The 16,958-nt window shown below is 46.1% G+C and overlaps 1 protein-coding gene across 1 annotated transcript in view; it reads left to right on the top strand.

Annotated features, from left to right (window-relative positions):
• Yars1 (tyrosyl-tRNA synthetase 1) overlaps positions 1-16,958 on the top strand; it is a 28,215-nt gene that overhangs the window by 2,454 nt on the left and 8,803 nt on the right. Inside the window, exons 2-7 of the mRNA NM_001025696.1 lie at positions 3,633-3,779; positions 3,920-4,095; positions 7,802-7,931; positions 13,445-13,525; positions 15,037-15,129; positions 16,409-16,544. Of these exons, the coding sequence (NP_001020867.2) occupies positions 3,633-3,779; positions 3,920-4,095; positions 7,802-7,931; positions 13,445-13,525; positions 15,037-15,129; positions 16,409-16,544 (763 nt within the window). The remainder of the gene's footprint in view (positions 1-3,632; positions 3,780-3,919; positions 4,096-7,801; positions 7,932-13,444; positions 13,526-15,036; positions 15,130-16,408; positions 16,545-16,958) is intronic.

The following is a 16,958-nucleotide window of genomic DNA, read 5'->3' on the forward strand; positions in this document are numbered from 1 at the left end:
AGTAGTTTAGATCAAGAAAGAAGTCAAAATTTGAGTTCTCTACTTCCTACCCTGTGTTTTCTGTCTGTCTAGGTTGGGGTCCGTGGCCTGTCTGTCATCTTTCTAGTGTGCATCTGATATCTGTTCCTGTCACCTGTCCCTGTTACTCTCATTTACTGGACAGCACAGAAATGTGGCAAAGAAAGGGAGTGAGGGACTCTTTGCTAGAGAGATCTTTATCATAGTTTTACAAAGGGAGATTTATTTCATTGACTCAGAAGAGTGCTCAAAACCTTGCACACTTATCCACCTATAGCCGTGTGCTGCTTGCAACATTTGTGGGGCTTTGTCGCCTTCTGACTCGCATTCAGCAGATGACAACCGCGCGCACGCGCGCGCGCGCGCGCACACACACACACACACACACACACACACACACACACTGTTCTGGGTCAGGGGCATGGGAGAGTGTAGAACTTAAGAGTAAAGCTCTGAGGGGTCGGGGATTTAGCTCAGTGGTAGAGCACTTGCCTAGCAAGCCCAAGGCCCTGGGTTCGGTCCCCAGCTCCGGGGAAAAAAAAAAAAAAAAAAGTAAAGCTCTGAGTTTAGCTTGGGTCGTGAAAGCTGACTGCACGGGAAATTCGGTAAGGCTGGTTACATTGTTCTTAGAGACAGGTTAGACTTAGACAGGCTGAGTACACAGTAGGACAGCAGAGTGGGTACACAGTGATCTCAAGGCAGTCCATTGCTAGGTCTAGAGAAAGGTCTGTTTGAGAGCAGGCGGTATTTTCAGAAGCAGTTAGTATTCCGTGGTCTCGCTCCATAGTTTCAGACACCTGGCATTGCTTGAAACTTTTGGGGCACAAATTGTTGAGACGGCTCAGCAGTGAGGAGCGTATGCTGCTCTTGCAGAGGACCCACATCAGGTAGCTTACGGACTCCCTGTAACTCCAGCACCGGGGGGCTGACTCTGAGCTTCAAAGACACTTGTATACACCAATATACTTACATACATGCTTACATATGTACATACGTACATACATACATTACATTCTTACATACATATGTACATATGTATGTACATACATACATACAATTTAAAGAAATAAAATAAATCATTAAAAACTGAAGCTAGGGGTTGGGGATTTGGCTCAGTGGTACAGCGCTTGCCTAGCAAGCGCAAGGCCCTGGGTTCGGTCCTCAGCTCCGAAAGAAAAAACTGAAGCTAATACCCATTCACCATTCCTAAAACACTAAATAGGCATGGTTAAATTAATAATTGTTCTAAAGTCTTTGTTTTTTCCTAACGTTTGATATTTGAGATAGTTTCTTATATAATCCAGGATAGCCTCCAGGAGTTAGAGGTCTGTGCCTTACCACCACACCTGGCTTTTTGTGGTGCTGAGACTCAAACTCCGGCTTTCTCCATGTTAGGCAAGCATCTACCACCCGAGCCACATCTCCAGCCATGGTTAAAGCGTACAGAAGCCATACAGCGGTGCAGACCTGTGCTGCTTCAAGGCAGCAGAAGGGAATAATTTGGGCAGAATGTAGGATTAGGGACTACACCTGATAGAGCTGTGTTGATAAGGACTTGTCTAGTGTGACAAGCAGGGCTGATAGACTATGAGACACTCAGCAGTTAGAATGTCCACATGAGATTTGCCTTTCTCAGTTCCAGCACCAGTTGTCCCAGTAGTCCCTTTTATTCTGGACTCTAAAGCCAGAGCCACATGGCTAAAGCTGCCATTTTCTGTTGCTTGCTGGGGCTGGAACATGCATTCCCCCCAACCTCCTTATTCTGTTACCAGCTTTGTGTTTTCTAACTCCTTCATGACCTAAGCGTGGCTGTCCTGGAACTTGCTCTGTAGACTGACCTTTGACCTAGAGATCTGCATGGCTCTGTCTCCTGGGTTAAAGGACTGTACCATCATGCCTGGATTTAAACTTTTCTTCCTCTAGACTTGCTTTGTCCCAAACTGACCTTAAACTCAGAGATCTACTTAACTTTGTCTTCTGGGATTAAAGACATGTAACATCATGCCTGGATCTGAATTTAGCTGGGTGGGATCTTACCCCAGGTCAGGAGTCCCTTAATTTAATATCTTGGAGCACAGGATTCAGCTCCTTTAATACTCAAACCATATATTTTATATTTTTCCTTTCTAAGCTTGCTATGCTTATTCAAAACCCTTTTCATGAGACTTAACCAGAGAACAAAATCTAAGATGGGCATTTCTGAGACTTCCTTTGTCAGTGCAGTTATCTGAGTCTCACCACCTTAGCCTTAGGCAGACTTTGCAAACCAGGGTAAAAGCAGCCACGTTTGGGGCTGGAGAGATGGCTCAGTGGTTAAGAGCACTGATTGCTTTTCCAGAGGTCCTAAGTTCAATTCCCAGCACCCACATGGTGGCTCACAACCATCTGTAATGGGATCCGATGCCTTCTTCTGGTGTGTCTGAAGACAGCAATGGTATACTCATAAATAAAATAAATCTTGAAGAAAAAAAAAAGCAGCCACGTTCTTCACCAAAATACTACAAAAACTATTTTCTAAAAAAACAGTCTCTAGGCCACATACTGAAGTTCTCCTTTGAAACCTCTTGGGCCAGGTCTGCACAGTTCAAATCACTCACAGCAACAAAGTCTTCCATGTTCCTGCTAGGATAGCTCATTAAACTCCACTTAAAACATTCCATGGCCAGGGTTGGGGATTTAGCTCAGTGATAGAGCGCTTGCCTAGCAAGCGCAAGGCCCTGGGTTCGGTCCCCACCTCCGAAAAAAAAAAAAATGGTTTCACTCACCTTAGCATACACAAAGGTTTGATGCCTAGCCAGGCATGGCGTGGTACTGCACCCCTGTAATCCCAGCACTCAGGAGGTAGAGGCAAGAAGATCAGAAGTCTGAGATGAGCTTAGGTTATATGAGACCCTGTCTCAAAACAAAAGGAACGTGGAATCAGAAGAAACTTGCTGATGTCTAAACAGGAGAAGGAAACTAAAGAGTAAGGAAGACAAAAGGGCTCTTTTCAGCCTGGAGGGCTAAACAGTATTCACCTGCCTTGGGCTCCTCTGAACCTCCAGAGCCTGGAGCTCACTGGAATGGGACTTACACAAGTGAGCCCAGAGGAGACGGCTAAATTGAGAAGATGCCTCTAGGGCTGATGAGGTGACTCACCAGCTGCTCTCACAGAGTACAGGGGTTTGATTCCTGTCTCCTACAACCATCTAGAACTCCCGTTCCAGGGCATCTGACACCCTCTTCAGACCTGCTGGGTCACTGTACTCATGTGGTGTACAAGCATATATGCAGGCAAAACACCCATACTCATGAAACTGAAAAGGAAAAAATATTTGTTGGGGTGTCTACAAAAAGAAGCGGAGGGTAAAAGGTAACTGCAGGGGTCAAGAAGGGAAAGATGGGTAGACCTGTGTGTGCATCCATATCCTAACATCAGTGTCATTCCTAGAAGAGACTAGCAGTAGCAGGAAGAGCTTAGGTTGGCTCTCAGCTCTGAGAACGTTTGGACTCCAGTGACATTTGCCTAAAGGCTCCAAGCTTGGGACTCCCAGTGACACCTGGCTTTGTTTGCAGGGTAAAGGATGAGCAAGGAGGGGAATCGGCATTAAACCAGCTCTTTGCTTCTACAACAGGAGGTTCTGGGGGAAGAGAAGCTGAAGGAGATACTGAAGGAGCGGGAACTTAAAGTTTACTGGGGCACGGCTACCACCGGGAAGCCACACGTGGCCTACTTTGTACCCATGTCCAAGATTGCTGACTTCTTGAAGGCAGGGTGTGAGGTGAGACCCAGGGCTGTGAACCATGCAGTTGTCATTGTTAAATGACCAAAAGAGATACTTAACAGGGGTGGGGGCAGGGAAGTGGGTGGAAAGTACTGGACCAGTTTACCCTTTGGTGACCTCTTGATGTTTCTGTCAAGGTAACCATCCTGTTTGCAGACCTTCATGCATACCTGGACAACATGAAAGCTCCCTGGGAACTTCTAGAACTTCGAACCAGTTACTACGAAAATGTGATCAAGGCAATGCTGGAGAGTATTGGTGTGCCCTTGGAGAAGCTCAAGTTTACCAAAGGCACCGACTACCAGCTCAGCAAGTAAGCTCTTGGTGGCTCCCCAGAGATCTGGTGTTCCTTGCTAATTACAGGGCTGGAGTCCAGGCTCTCTTTAAATTTGGGTTGCAAGCTACTTGATAATACCTGTTATGGACCATTAAACAGTTTATACCCTTTGTTGGTTTAATCGGCCCAACAAAAATATCCTGGCTCGGAAACACCTAGTTACTGTTCTGTTTGCTACAGATACAAATGTAACCCTAAGAAAGCCTCCGCCTTGTAGTGCATAGCCTTTGAGGAAGAGGTGGGAAATACCCAGCCTTCCTCTCTTTCAGCCTCATCAAATAATGATGAAAGAAATGTGAGAGGGCTTCTTTGCCTTCTTCCAGCAGTTCTTACTGTGATGGTACATGGGATGCTATACCATCTCATGTCAGGGACATGCTACATGGGATGCCATACCATCTCATGTCAGGGACATGCTACATGGGATGCTATGCCATCTCATGTCAGGGACATGGTACATGTAATGCTATACCATGTAAAGTCAAGAGCAGATTTGGGCATTTATGACTTGATACAGAGGAAGGCATACTAAAATATCAAAAGGTGTCTATACCTTAAAATAACTGTGGTCATGTACACACCATTGCTGTGAGAGTCAGTTTTCAAGACATAAATTTTGAGTGTTAAAATATGCTCTTAGAAGTATAGAACAGGGGGCTGGAGAGATGGCCCAGTGGTTAAGAGCCCTGACTGCTCTTCCAGAGGTCCTGAGTTCAAATCCCAGCAACCACATGGTGGCTCACAACCATCTGTAAAGAGATCCGATGCCCTCTTCTGGTGTATCTGAAGACAGCTACAGTGTATTTATATATAATAAATGAATAAATCTTTTTTTTTTCTTTTTTTTCGGAGCTGGGGACCGAACCCAGGGCCTTGCGCTCGCTAAGCAAGCGCTCTACCACTGAGCTAAATCCCCAACCCCGAATAAATCTTTTTTTAAAAAAAAGGGGGGGGAGTATAGAACAGTGTCCAGGAAGTGGAGCACAGGTGACTGCTTGGCCCTGGGAGAGTTAGAGCCTCAGAGCAGGTGCAGTGAGACAAGGTACACCAAAGCACAACCACAGAAGACGAAAGAATGAACTGCTTTGAAATGAAGGCTGCCTAAACTAGGCAGTGGCACCTGCCCTTAATCCCAGCAGTCGGGAGGCAGGGGTTGGAGAATCTCTGAGCTCAAGGACAGCCTAGTCTACAAAGCAAGTTCCAACAGGCTTCTGGGGGTGTAGAGATGGCTCCATGGTAAGAACACTTGTTTTTGCAGAGGAGTTGCAAATTCCCAGCACCTACATGATGGCTACATGATGGTTCACAACCATCTGATCCAGGGGATCTGGTGCTCTCTTCTGACTTCTGTGGTACCAGGCATACAAGTGGTACATATATGTACATATATGCAGTCAAAATACTCAGATGCTGGAGAGATGGCTCAGCGGTTAAGAGCACTGACTACTCTTCTAGAGGTCCTGAGTTCAACTCCCAGCAACCACATGGTGGCTCAAAATACTCAGATAGATAAGATAAAGTAAATCTTTGAAAAAAGAAAAACTTTCTGGGCCAGAGAAATATATCTGTAGTTAAGAACACTTACTATGGGGTTGGGGATTTAGCTCAGCGGTAGAGCGCTTGCCTAGCAAGCTCAAGGCCCTGGGTTCGGTCCCCAGCTCCGAAAAAAAGAAGAAAAAAAAAAGAAAAGAAAAGAAAAAGAGCACTTACTACTCTTTAGTTGTTAAAAAGCACAAGACATAAGCCAGACATAGTGGTGCATGGTCTGACCACACCACTTGGGAGGCAGAAGCAAGTGGCTCTCTGAGTTCAAGGCCAGATTGGTCTACAAATCAAGTTCCAGATCAGCCAGAGCTATATAATGAGACCCAGTCTCAAACAAGCAAACTAACTCACTAATTTAAAATATAGATTAATGAGTAATTAGATGCTGAGTTTCAAAGGATGGCAGTAGAGCAACAAGTGCCATTTATAAAGTCCTGAGTAGAATTTCCAGCATTCTCCCACTCCAGACTAAGACCTCCGCTATATCAAAGGTACATTTAAAAAATAGCAAGCCATAGACTGGGGTATAATTAGCAAGATACAGAAGTCCTTGGTTTCAATCTCACACATGCACACACACACTCACCCATACACACTACAATTGGCCAAAAGCCTTATGATGTGGACAACTGGCCAAAGATTAATATCCAATATTTCAAAAATTATAGAATCTGTGGGGCATAGTAGTACACATCTTTAAACCCAACACTCAAGAGGCAGAGACAGGGTAATTTTTTTTTTTTTTCTATTCTTTTTTTCGGAGCTGGGGACTGAACCCAGGGCCTTGTGCTTGCTAGGCAAGCGCTCTACCACTGAGCCAAATCCCCAACCCCGACAGGGTAATTTTTATGAGTTCAAGATTACTCTGGGGGTTGGGGATTTAGCTCAGTGGTAGAGCGCTTGCCTAGGAAACGCAAGGCCCTGGGTTCGGTCCCCAGCTCCAAAAAAAAGAACCAAAAAAAAAAAAAAAAAGATTACTCTGACCTACATAGTTCTAAGCTAGCCAGGCCCTTTTTGTGAAAGACCCTACCACAAAAATGAATAAATATTGCAGCCAATGTTTTTAATTGAGCCAGTGCAGGGGAAAAAAAGATTCAGTTGCGCATTTTTCCCCCCTTTGGGTTCTTTTTTTCGGAGCTGGGGACCGAACCCAGGGCCTTGCGCTTCCTAGGTAAGCGCTCTACCACTGAGCTAAATCCCCAGCCCCCAGTTGCGCATTTCTTAGAATTCTCAAGTGACTAGTAATCATGTGTGGGGAAAAATAATAGCTCCTGGTTGTTAGTCAAAGAAATGGAGATTAAAATCCTAGTGAGAAATCACAATGTAATAACTAAATGGGCAAATTTTTAAACAGCAAAATTTGGTAATAAAATTGACAAAAACCACTTTGGAAAATGGTTGGGTTTTATCCACTGGAGTCTGAGATGTGAGTTATTCTGGGGCCCAGGCCATGTGCCATGTATGTGCCCATGTGTGTGCCCAAGTACAGGTACCCTGCTCACAGACACAGTGCAAAGCTGGGAAGCAGCATCAGGCTCACGACAAGGGTTACTCTAAAGAGGGCGAATCAGGAGAGGACGGTAGGCACTGCAGGGGATTCCTGGTCATCTTTCTTGAATGAGTGTGAGCGTTTTGTCTGCATGTATATGCACACAGCCCTTGCATGATGCATAGAAGTCAGAAGAGGGCATCAGTGCCCCCTGGTACTGCAGGTAAATATGGTTGTGAGCTACTGTGTAGGTACTGGGAACTGAACCCAGAGCCTCTGCAAGAACAAGCGCTCTTACCCACTGAGCCACCTCTCCAGCCAGTTCATTATTCCTTACACATACTGCACAGCACTGTTTTAAGGTCTGGAAGGAAGATTGGGAAATTGTAGTATTTTTTTATTAGGGATTTCAGAAGAGAAAAGGGAGTGGGAAAGTTGCAGTGAGCCACAAGATAATAGCTGAACGTTTTTCAGAAGCAAAAGAAAAAGTAGTAGTTTGGATGAATGAATGAATCCAATGTTGTAGAAGCAACGTGATGATGCTATCCTTAAACTGTGCTGATGTCAGGGCAGTGAAGTAATGTGCTTGAGGACTGTTCTGGGACACTGAGGCCTGCCTTACAGCTCTCTCCTCCCTTTCTTCTTCAGAGAGTACACACTGGATGTGTACCGGCTGTCCTCCCTGGTCACACAACATGATGCCAAGAAAGCCGGGGCTGAGGTCGTAAAGCAGGTGGAGCACCCTTTGCTGAGTGGTCTGTTGTATCCCGGTCTGCAGGTGGGTAAAGGGTGGGGCTCGCGCGCACACACACACACACACACACACACACACACACACACACACGGGCACACACACACACCACACACAGGCACACACACACACACCACACACAGGCACACACACACACACCACACACAGGCACACACATACACACACACACGGGCACACATACACACACACACACCCATCTTTCCATCCTCTTTCTGCACTTTTTCTTTCTTTCTACTTTTATTTTATTTATTTTTTTTTTTAAAGATTTATTGTCTCTGTCTTCAGACACACCAGATGTCAGATCCCATTACAGATGGTTGTGAGCCACCATGTGGTTGCTGGGAATTGAACTCAGGACCTCTGGAAGGGCAGTCAGTGCTCTTAACCACTGAGCCATCTCTCCAGCCCCTACTTTTATTTTTTATGGACATCGCTGCTTTGCCTGCGTGTGTGTCTGTATGAATGTGTTGGATTCCCTTGCGACTGGAATTACAGGTAGTCATGAGCAACTATGTGAGCGAATTGAACCCGGGTCCTCTGGAAGAGCAGCCAGGGTTCTTAACCACTGAGCCCTCTCTCCAGCCCTCCCTCTGCAGTGTGCCTGAGGGCTGGATGCAGTCCTCTCAGGGCACTGACTACTCATGCACTTACTCTCCAGGTAGCACAGTGCCTTTTCCTGCCTCTCTTCCTTCCTGGATACTTCTTCATTGTAAGTTCCTATCTCCCCTCTTTCATTTCTGTTCTTTTAAGACTGCTCCATTATGAGTTCAAGATTGGCCTAGGTTACATAGCCAGACTCTGTCTTAAAAAAAAAAAGAGCCAGGTGGATGGATCTCCATGAGTTAAAGGCCGGCCTGGACTATGTAGTAAGTTCCAGGACAAGAACAGCCAGAGCAAATAGTAGGACAGTAAGACACTGTTTCAGGGGGGAAATGCAAGGGTTTCAAATATCCCACAATGGTAGAATGCATGCCTAGGTTTGGTCCCTAGCCCTACAAGGAGGGAAAACATTATTAAAATTTTATCTGTGCAAAGAAGCAGCTGGGTGTAGAAGCTCATACCTTTAACCCAAGCACTCAGGAGGCAGAGGCAGATAGACTTCTGTGAGTTCTAGTCCAGCCTGGTCTACTTCATGAGTTCTAGGACAGCCGCAGCTACATGGAGAGACTCTGTCTCCAACAAACAGCCAAGAGAAAAATAAGATAAGCTGGGGAATCACTTCAGCCAAGACTTTCAGGCGAACATGGGCAGCATAATGGGCACAGTTTTAACGTCTAGCTCAGCTGACTGAGTGCTTGCCTAGCTCTCACAGGGCTATGAGTTTGATCAAGTTTCACATAAGAAAGTCTGCATATCTGCACACTACTCATCCTAGGCCTGTAGTCTGAGCACTAGAAAGGTAGAGGCAGGGGGATCATGAGTTCAAGGTGATGAGGCCTTGTCACTAGAGACAGTTGTGAGCTGCCAACTGGGTACTAGGAATTGAACCCGGGTCCTCTAAAGGAACATCCACTATTCCCAACTGCTAAGCTCTTTCTCCAGTTGGTTTTGGTTCTTTTGAGAAGATGCCACACTATGAAATTTTGCCTGGCTGTTTGTCTCTTTCTTCCTTCCTTCCTTCCTTCCTTCCTTCCTTCCTTCCTTCCTTCCTTCCTTCCTTTCTTCTGGCCAGTGTGATGGTATACACCTTTTTTTTTTTTTCGGAGCTGGGGACCGAACCCAGGGCCTTGTGCTTGCTAGGCAAGCGCTTTACCACTGAGCTAAATCCCCAACCGGTATATACTTTCAATCCCAGCATTTGGGAGGGGCAGAGGTAGGCAGAACTCTTGTGAGTTTGAGGCCAGCCTGGTCTACACAATGAGTTCCAGGACAGCCAGAGCTGTTAGTTTAGTTTTCTAGTTCAGGGCGACCACATGTGGCTCCGAGTGGCTACAATCTTGGGCAGCACTGACACGGAATGTAGTCATCACTGCACAGAGAGTTCTGTGGACCGTTCCTACTTAACCTCCACATTCCCTCTTCCTCTCTACCCTCAGCCAACTGTGAACTAAATTTTACCAATTCTGCTTTTTAAATTTAGGGCTAGGGAGAGGGTCCATGCATAAGGTGCTTGCTGCTTCAGACCCCCACACCCACACTAAATTTTTATAAAGGCAAGCAGATGTGGGAGCCTACCTGAAAACTCTGCCCTTGGGAGGCAGACAGGGAATCCCCAGGCAAGCTGACTGCTGATCCCATCAAAGGAGAGGAAAGACCACCAACCAGTTTTTTTTTGTTTGTTTGTTTTGTTTTGTTTTGTTTTGTTTTTGTTTTTTTTTTTTTGTTTTTTTGGTTCTTTTTTTTTTCGGAGCTGGGGACCAAACCCAGGGCCTTGCACTTCCTAGGTAAGCGCTCTACCACTGAGCTAAATCCCCAGCCCCCACCAACCAGTTTTTATTTGGTTGTAGTAAACAAGCTTTATTTTTTGTCTGACAGGACTGTCACCCTAAAGCTACATTTGAGAGAATGGCCCCACAGGAGGAATGGGATTTTTGTAGCCCCAAACAGCAAGGCTAGGGGGTTCCCAAGGGTTTTTGGTTACATAGGATCTTGGCAGAACAGCTCACAATTACTTAGCAGAACATCTTATCAAAGTGGAGGTCAGATTATGGGGTGCAGAACATGTCAAATTCCAGAAAATGGGTCAGGACCTACAGAAAACAATAATGAATTTATTTTGACCTTGTAATATGATAGCTTGTAAACTTAGGATAGACAGGCTGGTCCATCACTAACTAGCAAGACTAGCCAAGTTAGTGAGCTCCAAATTCAGTGAGAGATGCTGCCTCCAGTGGGGGGCAACAGAAACGTCCCAACACCCATCCCTGGCCGCTGTATACATGTGGGCACACACGCTTACACACACATATCAGCTCTTTTTTTTTTTAAAGATTTATTCATTTATTATATATAAGTACACTGTAGCTGTCTTCAGATACACCAGAAGAGGGCATCGGATCTCTTTACAGATGGTTGTGAGCCACCATGTGGTTGCTGGGAATTGAACTCATGACCTCTGGAAGAGCAGTCGGGTGCTCTTAACCACTGAGCCATCTCTCCAGCCCACATATCAGCTCTTAAACTAGCGATTTTTTTTCTTAATATTTTAATTTATTTTATGTACATTGGTGCTTTGTCCCTGTGAGGTGTCAGATCCCCTGGAACGATAGTTACAGACAGTTGTGAGCCAGCATGTGGGTGCTGGGAATTGAACCTGGGACCTCTGGAAGAGTAGCCAGTGCTTTCAACCAGAGCCATCTCTCCTGCCTCTTTAACTTGTTCTTGTTCATGGGTGTTTTCATCTAGACTCTTAAAACAGCCTGCTAGTGACGTTCTCTGTCTCTAGTCTACATAGGCCTCCTGTCCATATGCTGCCCTGTCTGTAACTAGTATCTTTCTTCAGTCCTGGTCACATTTTCCTTAAAACTCACCATTGGCGGGGTTGGGGATTTCGCTCAGTGGTAGAGCGCTTGCCTAGCAATTGCAAGGCTCTGGGTTCGGTCCCCAGCTCCGAAAAAAAAGAAAAGAAAAAAAACACAAACTCACCATTGGCAGAACAGTACTAAAGCACTCTATAAACAGTACTAATATGACACTCATGGTCTTACCAACTTTTACTATTATTACTGTGGGGTTTTTTTTGTTGTTGTTGTTTTGGTTGGGTTTTTTTGTTTGTTTGTTTGTTTTTTGTTTTTTGAGGGTTTTTTTTGAGACAAGTTCTCATTTTGTAGCCTTGGCTGGACTAGAACTTATTATATGAAGGGAGCTGTCCTTGAACTCCTACCTCTGCCTCAGTGGTAGGACTACAGGTATATACCCCAGCTACTTTAATTTTTTTGAGACAAAGTCTTTGTAGCTCTGTCTGGGTTAGAACCCACTGTGTAGGGCTGGAGAGATGGCTCAGCGGTTAAGAGCAGTGACTGCTCTTCCAGAGGTCCCGAGTTCAAATCCCAGAAACCACATGGTGGCTCACAACCATCTGTAATAGGATCTGATGCCCTCTTCTGGTGTGTCTGAAGATAGCTACAGTGTACTTATATATAATAAATAGATAAATCTTTAAAAAAAAAAATAAGAAAGAACCTACTATGTAGAGTAGGCTGGCTTTGAACTCATGGAAATCTGCCCACCTCTGCCTCTCCAGGACTGAGATTACAGTCACAGTCACCATACCTGGCGCTGAGCTCCTTGTCTAACTTCTCCACTCACCAGCACCACGTCTCTTAAAGTTTGCTTTCTCAGACTGAGTCACTTACATTTTCCTAAACACACTCTCTGCCTTCTTACTCTGTCTCCTGTTTGTAATCGAAAACCTCAAGTCCACCCACAGCCTGATTCTAGGAAAGACTTCCCCACATGCCGCTGACTAGAGCACAGGGATTTTCCTCCTCAGTATTGGCCCTGTTTCTAATGTGAGCATGTAGCTAGCCCTTAAATGCTGTGCTGAAATGATCTGTTTACGTGTCTCTCTCCAGGCAGATAATTGAGCTTCTTGTAGGGAGGAAGTGGGTCTGATTCATCCCTGAATCCACAGGGCTGGCACCAGGCCTGGCAAGTAATGCGTGATAGGCCGTGTTCACTTAGTAGTCCTGGTTTACTGGTTTTGATTTTGGGTAGCTCCCTGTATAGCATGGATTGGTCTGAACCTTATAGCAATCTCTGTGTTTCAGCCGCTTGACTGCTGGGCTTACAGGCATGAGCCACTGTCTGCAGTTCAGTATTTCCTCCCCATGCCTCCAAAGAATCAAGGAAACTTGATTCAAAAGCAAAGCAATAGAAAGGATCTGAACCTCAGCCAGCAAGATGGCTCGGACAGTTAGTGCGCTTGCCACCGAGCCTGATGACCTAACTTCACCTCCCAAGACCCGTGTAGTGAAAGGCGAGAAGCAGTTCCTGCACATTGCCCAAGAGCTCTGGGCCTCATGAGTGAAGACCCTGCTTTACCTCTTCTCTAAAGTCATAGGCCTTTTTGTTTATTTGGGGTTTGGTGCTCAGGGCTGAATCTAAGACCCAGTGCAAGTTAAGCATATGCGCTTACCACTCACACAGCCAACTTTGAGAGTCTTTTTCCCCAGTGTCTTACTGTGTTGTCCAGGCTGGTCTTGAACTCATGACCTCAGTATGACCTCCTGCTTCTACTTCCGAAGTAGGTGTAATGGCTGGCAGGCAGGCAGGCAGGCAGGCAGGAGTTACTGCTCCGTGCCATCTTCGATGTGATGTGCCTTATTCAGCGGGAGACCTCTGGCCTCACTTCCTCCCCCGCTGAACTAGACTGTGAGCATCCTGAAAGCAGAAGCCATTCCATATGCGGTGTTGTTCACACAGGTACTGAGTGGTTTCTGAGCCACCAGGGAGGCGCTGTGTTGCTTGTTTCCCTCCTGGCTCCTCCCTGTGTGAAATCATGTGATTCGAAATTTTCTGTCTTAGACCCATAGGGACCAATGGCTATAGATGTCTCCATTCCTTGTTTCTTTCCACAGGCCTTAGACGAAGAGTACTTAAAAGTAGATGCCCAGTTTGGCGGTATTGATCAGAGGAAGATTTTTACCTTTGCAGAGAAGGTGAGCGTCCACTCCCCGTTCACACTTCTGGGGTGTGCAGCTGAGTTGGATCAGCTATATATGCACTGGTCCTCAGCACACTGGGTGGTGGCTGTCCTTGTCCGTGCTAACACAGGTGTAACTGAGCCTGCTCTGTCTGCCTCAGCAGCCCACACACCCTTGGTACCTACCCCCAGGAAGGTGCTCTGCTGGATTCGGTTCCGTCCTGTTCCTACCAGTCAGGACTATTCTCTCCTAGAGCATTTGGTTTGCACCCAAGTTCTATAGAATCCGCTGGTCGGTCTCAGAAATGAAGTTTCCCAGGGTCTCAGAGGACATCAGCACAAACACACAGTTCTTTCCCTGGAAAGAGCTTGAATATATTGAGAAGGCTGTTGTCAAGGTTATGGTTTCAGTTTGGGGTTTTTGTTGTTTTCTCTTAATGATTGTGGGTATGCTATTTGCATATATGTCTATGCACCGGAAGCCAGAAGAGGGTGCTGGTGAGCCCCTGAACTCAGTGCTGTTAACTGCTGAGCCATCTCTCCAGCCTCTGTAGTTGGTAATTTTTCAAAGCTTCTTGAAACCTGATTTTGACAAGGTGTAAAGAAAACAACCCAAGCAGAAATATAAATTCCTAGAGTACTTTGACAACTCTAAAACTGTTCCTGTCCTTTGACCTAGTAAACTCTGCTTCCGGAGACCTGACCTAAGAATATAAGGACAAGTAAATAAAACTCGAGCTGTGGGTGAGAGCACTTACTGCGTGATTCATTTCAGGCAAACATTTAGAAATAAGCCTGATAGTGGCAAAGAACTCGATAAGTGTTCTGAGGGCTGAGGAGATGGGTAAGGTGCTTGCTTTGCGATCAGGAGACGCTGAGTCTGAATCTCCACCTATCACTTAAACGCCTGCTCTGAAGCATGTGTCTATAGTAATGTCTAGGAAGGGCCAGGACCGTGGGTCCCAGGGCTCGCTAGCCAGCTAGTGTAGTAGTCAAGACATCGAGCTCTAGGTTACCGAGGAACGCTGTGTTTACAATATTTTCCTGTGTAGGGTGATACCATTTGGGCTTTTTGAGGGGAAAAGAGTTAAGGAGGGGTGTTACTGTATAACCTTAGATGGCTAGAACCTCCTTTGCAGTTCAGTTTGCCTTACAATTGTAGCTCCTCCTGCCTCTGCCTACACCTTCCGAGTGCTGGGATTAAAGGTATATGTCACCATACCTGGCATAGCAGGTTGGCTTTTCTGACACAGGATCCCTTGTAGCCTAGGCTAGCCTCTAACTTGCTGTGTAACCAAGGATGACCTTGAGCACCTAATTACTTCTACCTCCCAAAATCTGGGGTTACAGGGCCCATGCCTAGTTTATGAGGTCCCAGGTATCAAACACAGCACTTTGAGCATCCTAAGCAAGCACCAGCTGAGCTATATTCCCAGCCCTTGTGCTTTTATCTCTGAGACGGCGTCTCACACCTGGCTAGCTTACCCTCAGTGTTTTATTGTTCTTATTTTGTGCTTTTTGTCCTAGTATCTCCCCACACTTGGCTACTCAAAACGGGTCCATCTGATGAACCCCATGGTTCCTGGGTTAACTGGGAGCAAAATGAGCTCATCAGAAGAGGTAAGTCGCTAACTGCTTCTTCACACTCGTGTGTGCATACATGCTTGTCAGTCTGAATGTCTGTGCCCTAAGGATGACCTTATGCCATTCAGCACATCACCCGCCAGGTGGCATCCATCTTGTTACCAGTGCTGCTGGTGACCAGAAGGAGTGAATCACATTTCTTCCTTCCTAGGGCTGTGATAAAGTCAGCCCTACAGTGCTGGGCTTGGTGATGCTGTCTGCTTTTGATGTCAGCACTCTGAAGACTGAGGCAGGAATGTAGGAACTACAAGTCAGCCTTGGTGGCACCTTTACCTACTTAGTCATCTCTACAGCCCTGGCTTCAAACTGTTAATGAGTGTTGTGCCACCTCACAGAACTAAAATCTTTATTTAAAAGTCTTTCTTGGGGTTGGGGATTTGGCTCAGTGGTAGAGCGCTTGCCTAGCAAGTGCAAGGCCCTGGGTTTGGTCCCCAGCTCCGAAAAAAAGAAAAAGTCTTTCTTTTGCCAAGCAGTGGTGGCACACATCACACACTTGGGAGGCAGAGGCAGGCGGATCTCTGAGTTTAGGCCAGCATGGTCTACAGAGTAAGTTCCAGGACAATCAAAGTTACACAGAGAGACCCTGTCTCAAACAAACAAACATCATTTTAAGAATTTATATGGAACTAAAGAGATGGTTCAGTGGTTAAGAGCATTCATTCTTGCAGAGGACCCAGATTCAGTTCTGAGCACCCACATCAGGTGGCTGAAGACCACTTGTAACTCCAGTTTGAGGGGACCCACCATCCTCTTCTGGCCCTGCAGTCACCTGTGTGCACTCGGGTACACATACATGCACTCAGACACACATACACACACACACACACACACACACACACACACACACACACACACACACACACACATTTTCTTAAAAATGAATGGGTGGGTGGGTGAACGGATGGGTGGGTGGGTAAGGCATGAAAGTAGTTTAGTTAATAGTGTGCTCACCTAGCATACATGAAGCCCTAGGATTAACTCAGCGCTGCATAAAGCAGGCCCAATAGTACATACCTACAATTCTAGCCAGGGAGGTAAAGGCAGGAAGATCAGTTCATCCTTAGCAACTTTGACGTCAGCCTGGGTTACGTGAGATCCTAGCTCAAAAGAGAAAAGGTGTGCAATCCCAAGGAAAAATGGATAGATTAGACTTCATTAAAGTCAACTTTTAAAAATGATATAATGTGTGTATTAAAGCTAGTTAAGTGTGTTCTCATTTTCAACCACAAGAGGTCTCTTCCCTCCTGACGTCTAGGAGTCCAAAATCGACCTCCTTGATCGGAAGGAGGATGTGAAGAAAAAGCTGAAGAAGGCCTTCTGTGAGCCCGGCAACGTGGAGAACAATGGGGTGCTGTCCTTCGTCAAGCACGTCCTCTTTCCTCTCAAGTCTGGTAAGGTTCTCCCCACATGGTTCTTAGGAGTTCTTAGGAGCCAGGCTCAAAGGTCCAAGTTCCTGCTGTGACTGTGCTTAAAATTGTCATAGGCTCCTCCTGCCGGGACTGGCTGCCCTAAATCTCTGCCCTGATTTCATGTATACAATGTGTGTTGTGAGACCGGGCTGTCCCATAGTTGTCTGTGTGCTCACTACCAGCTGGGGTCTTAGGGAGTTGTCAGGCTGCGGAGGCGAATCCGAAGGAGAGTAGAGGCAGACACGTTGAACTGGAATACAAGAGTTGTAAGCAGCGATTTTTGCTGATGCACAGTGTGGCTGCTTATCTGTTAGAGGCCAGGAAAGCTCATCTGTCAAGACCGTGCTTAACATGCACCAGCCTAAAACATCAAATACCAGGGCTACTGAGATGGCC

Source organism: Rattus norvegicus, chromosome 5 (genome assembly GCF_036323735.1).
Source record: "Rattus norvegicus strain BN/NHsdMcwi chromosome 5, GRCr8, whole genome shotgun sequence".
Classification (NCBI taxonomy): Eukaryota; Metazoa; Chordata; class Mammalia; order Rodentia; family Muridae; genus Rattus; species Rattus norvegicus.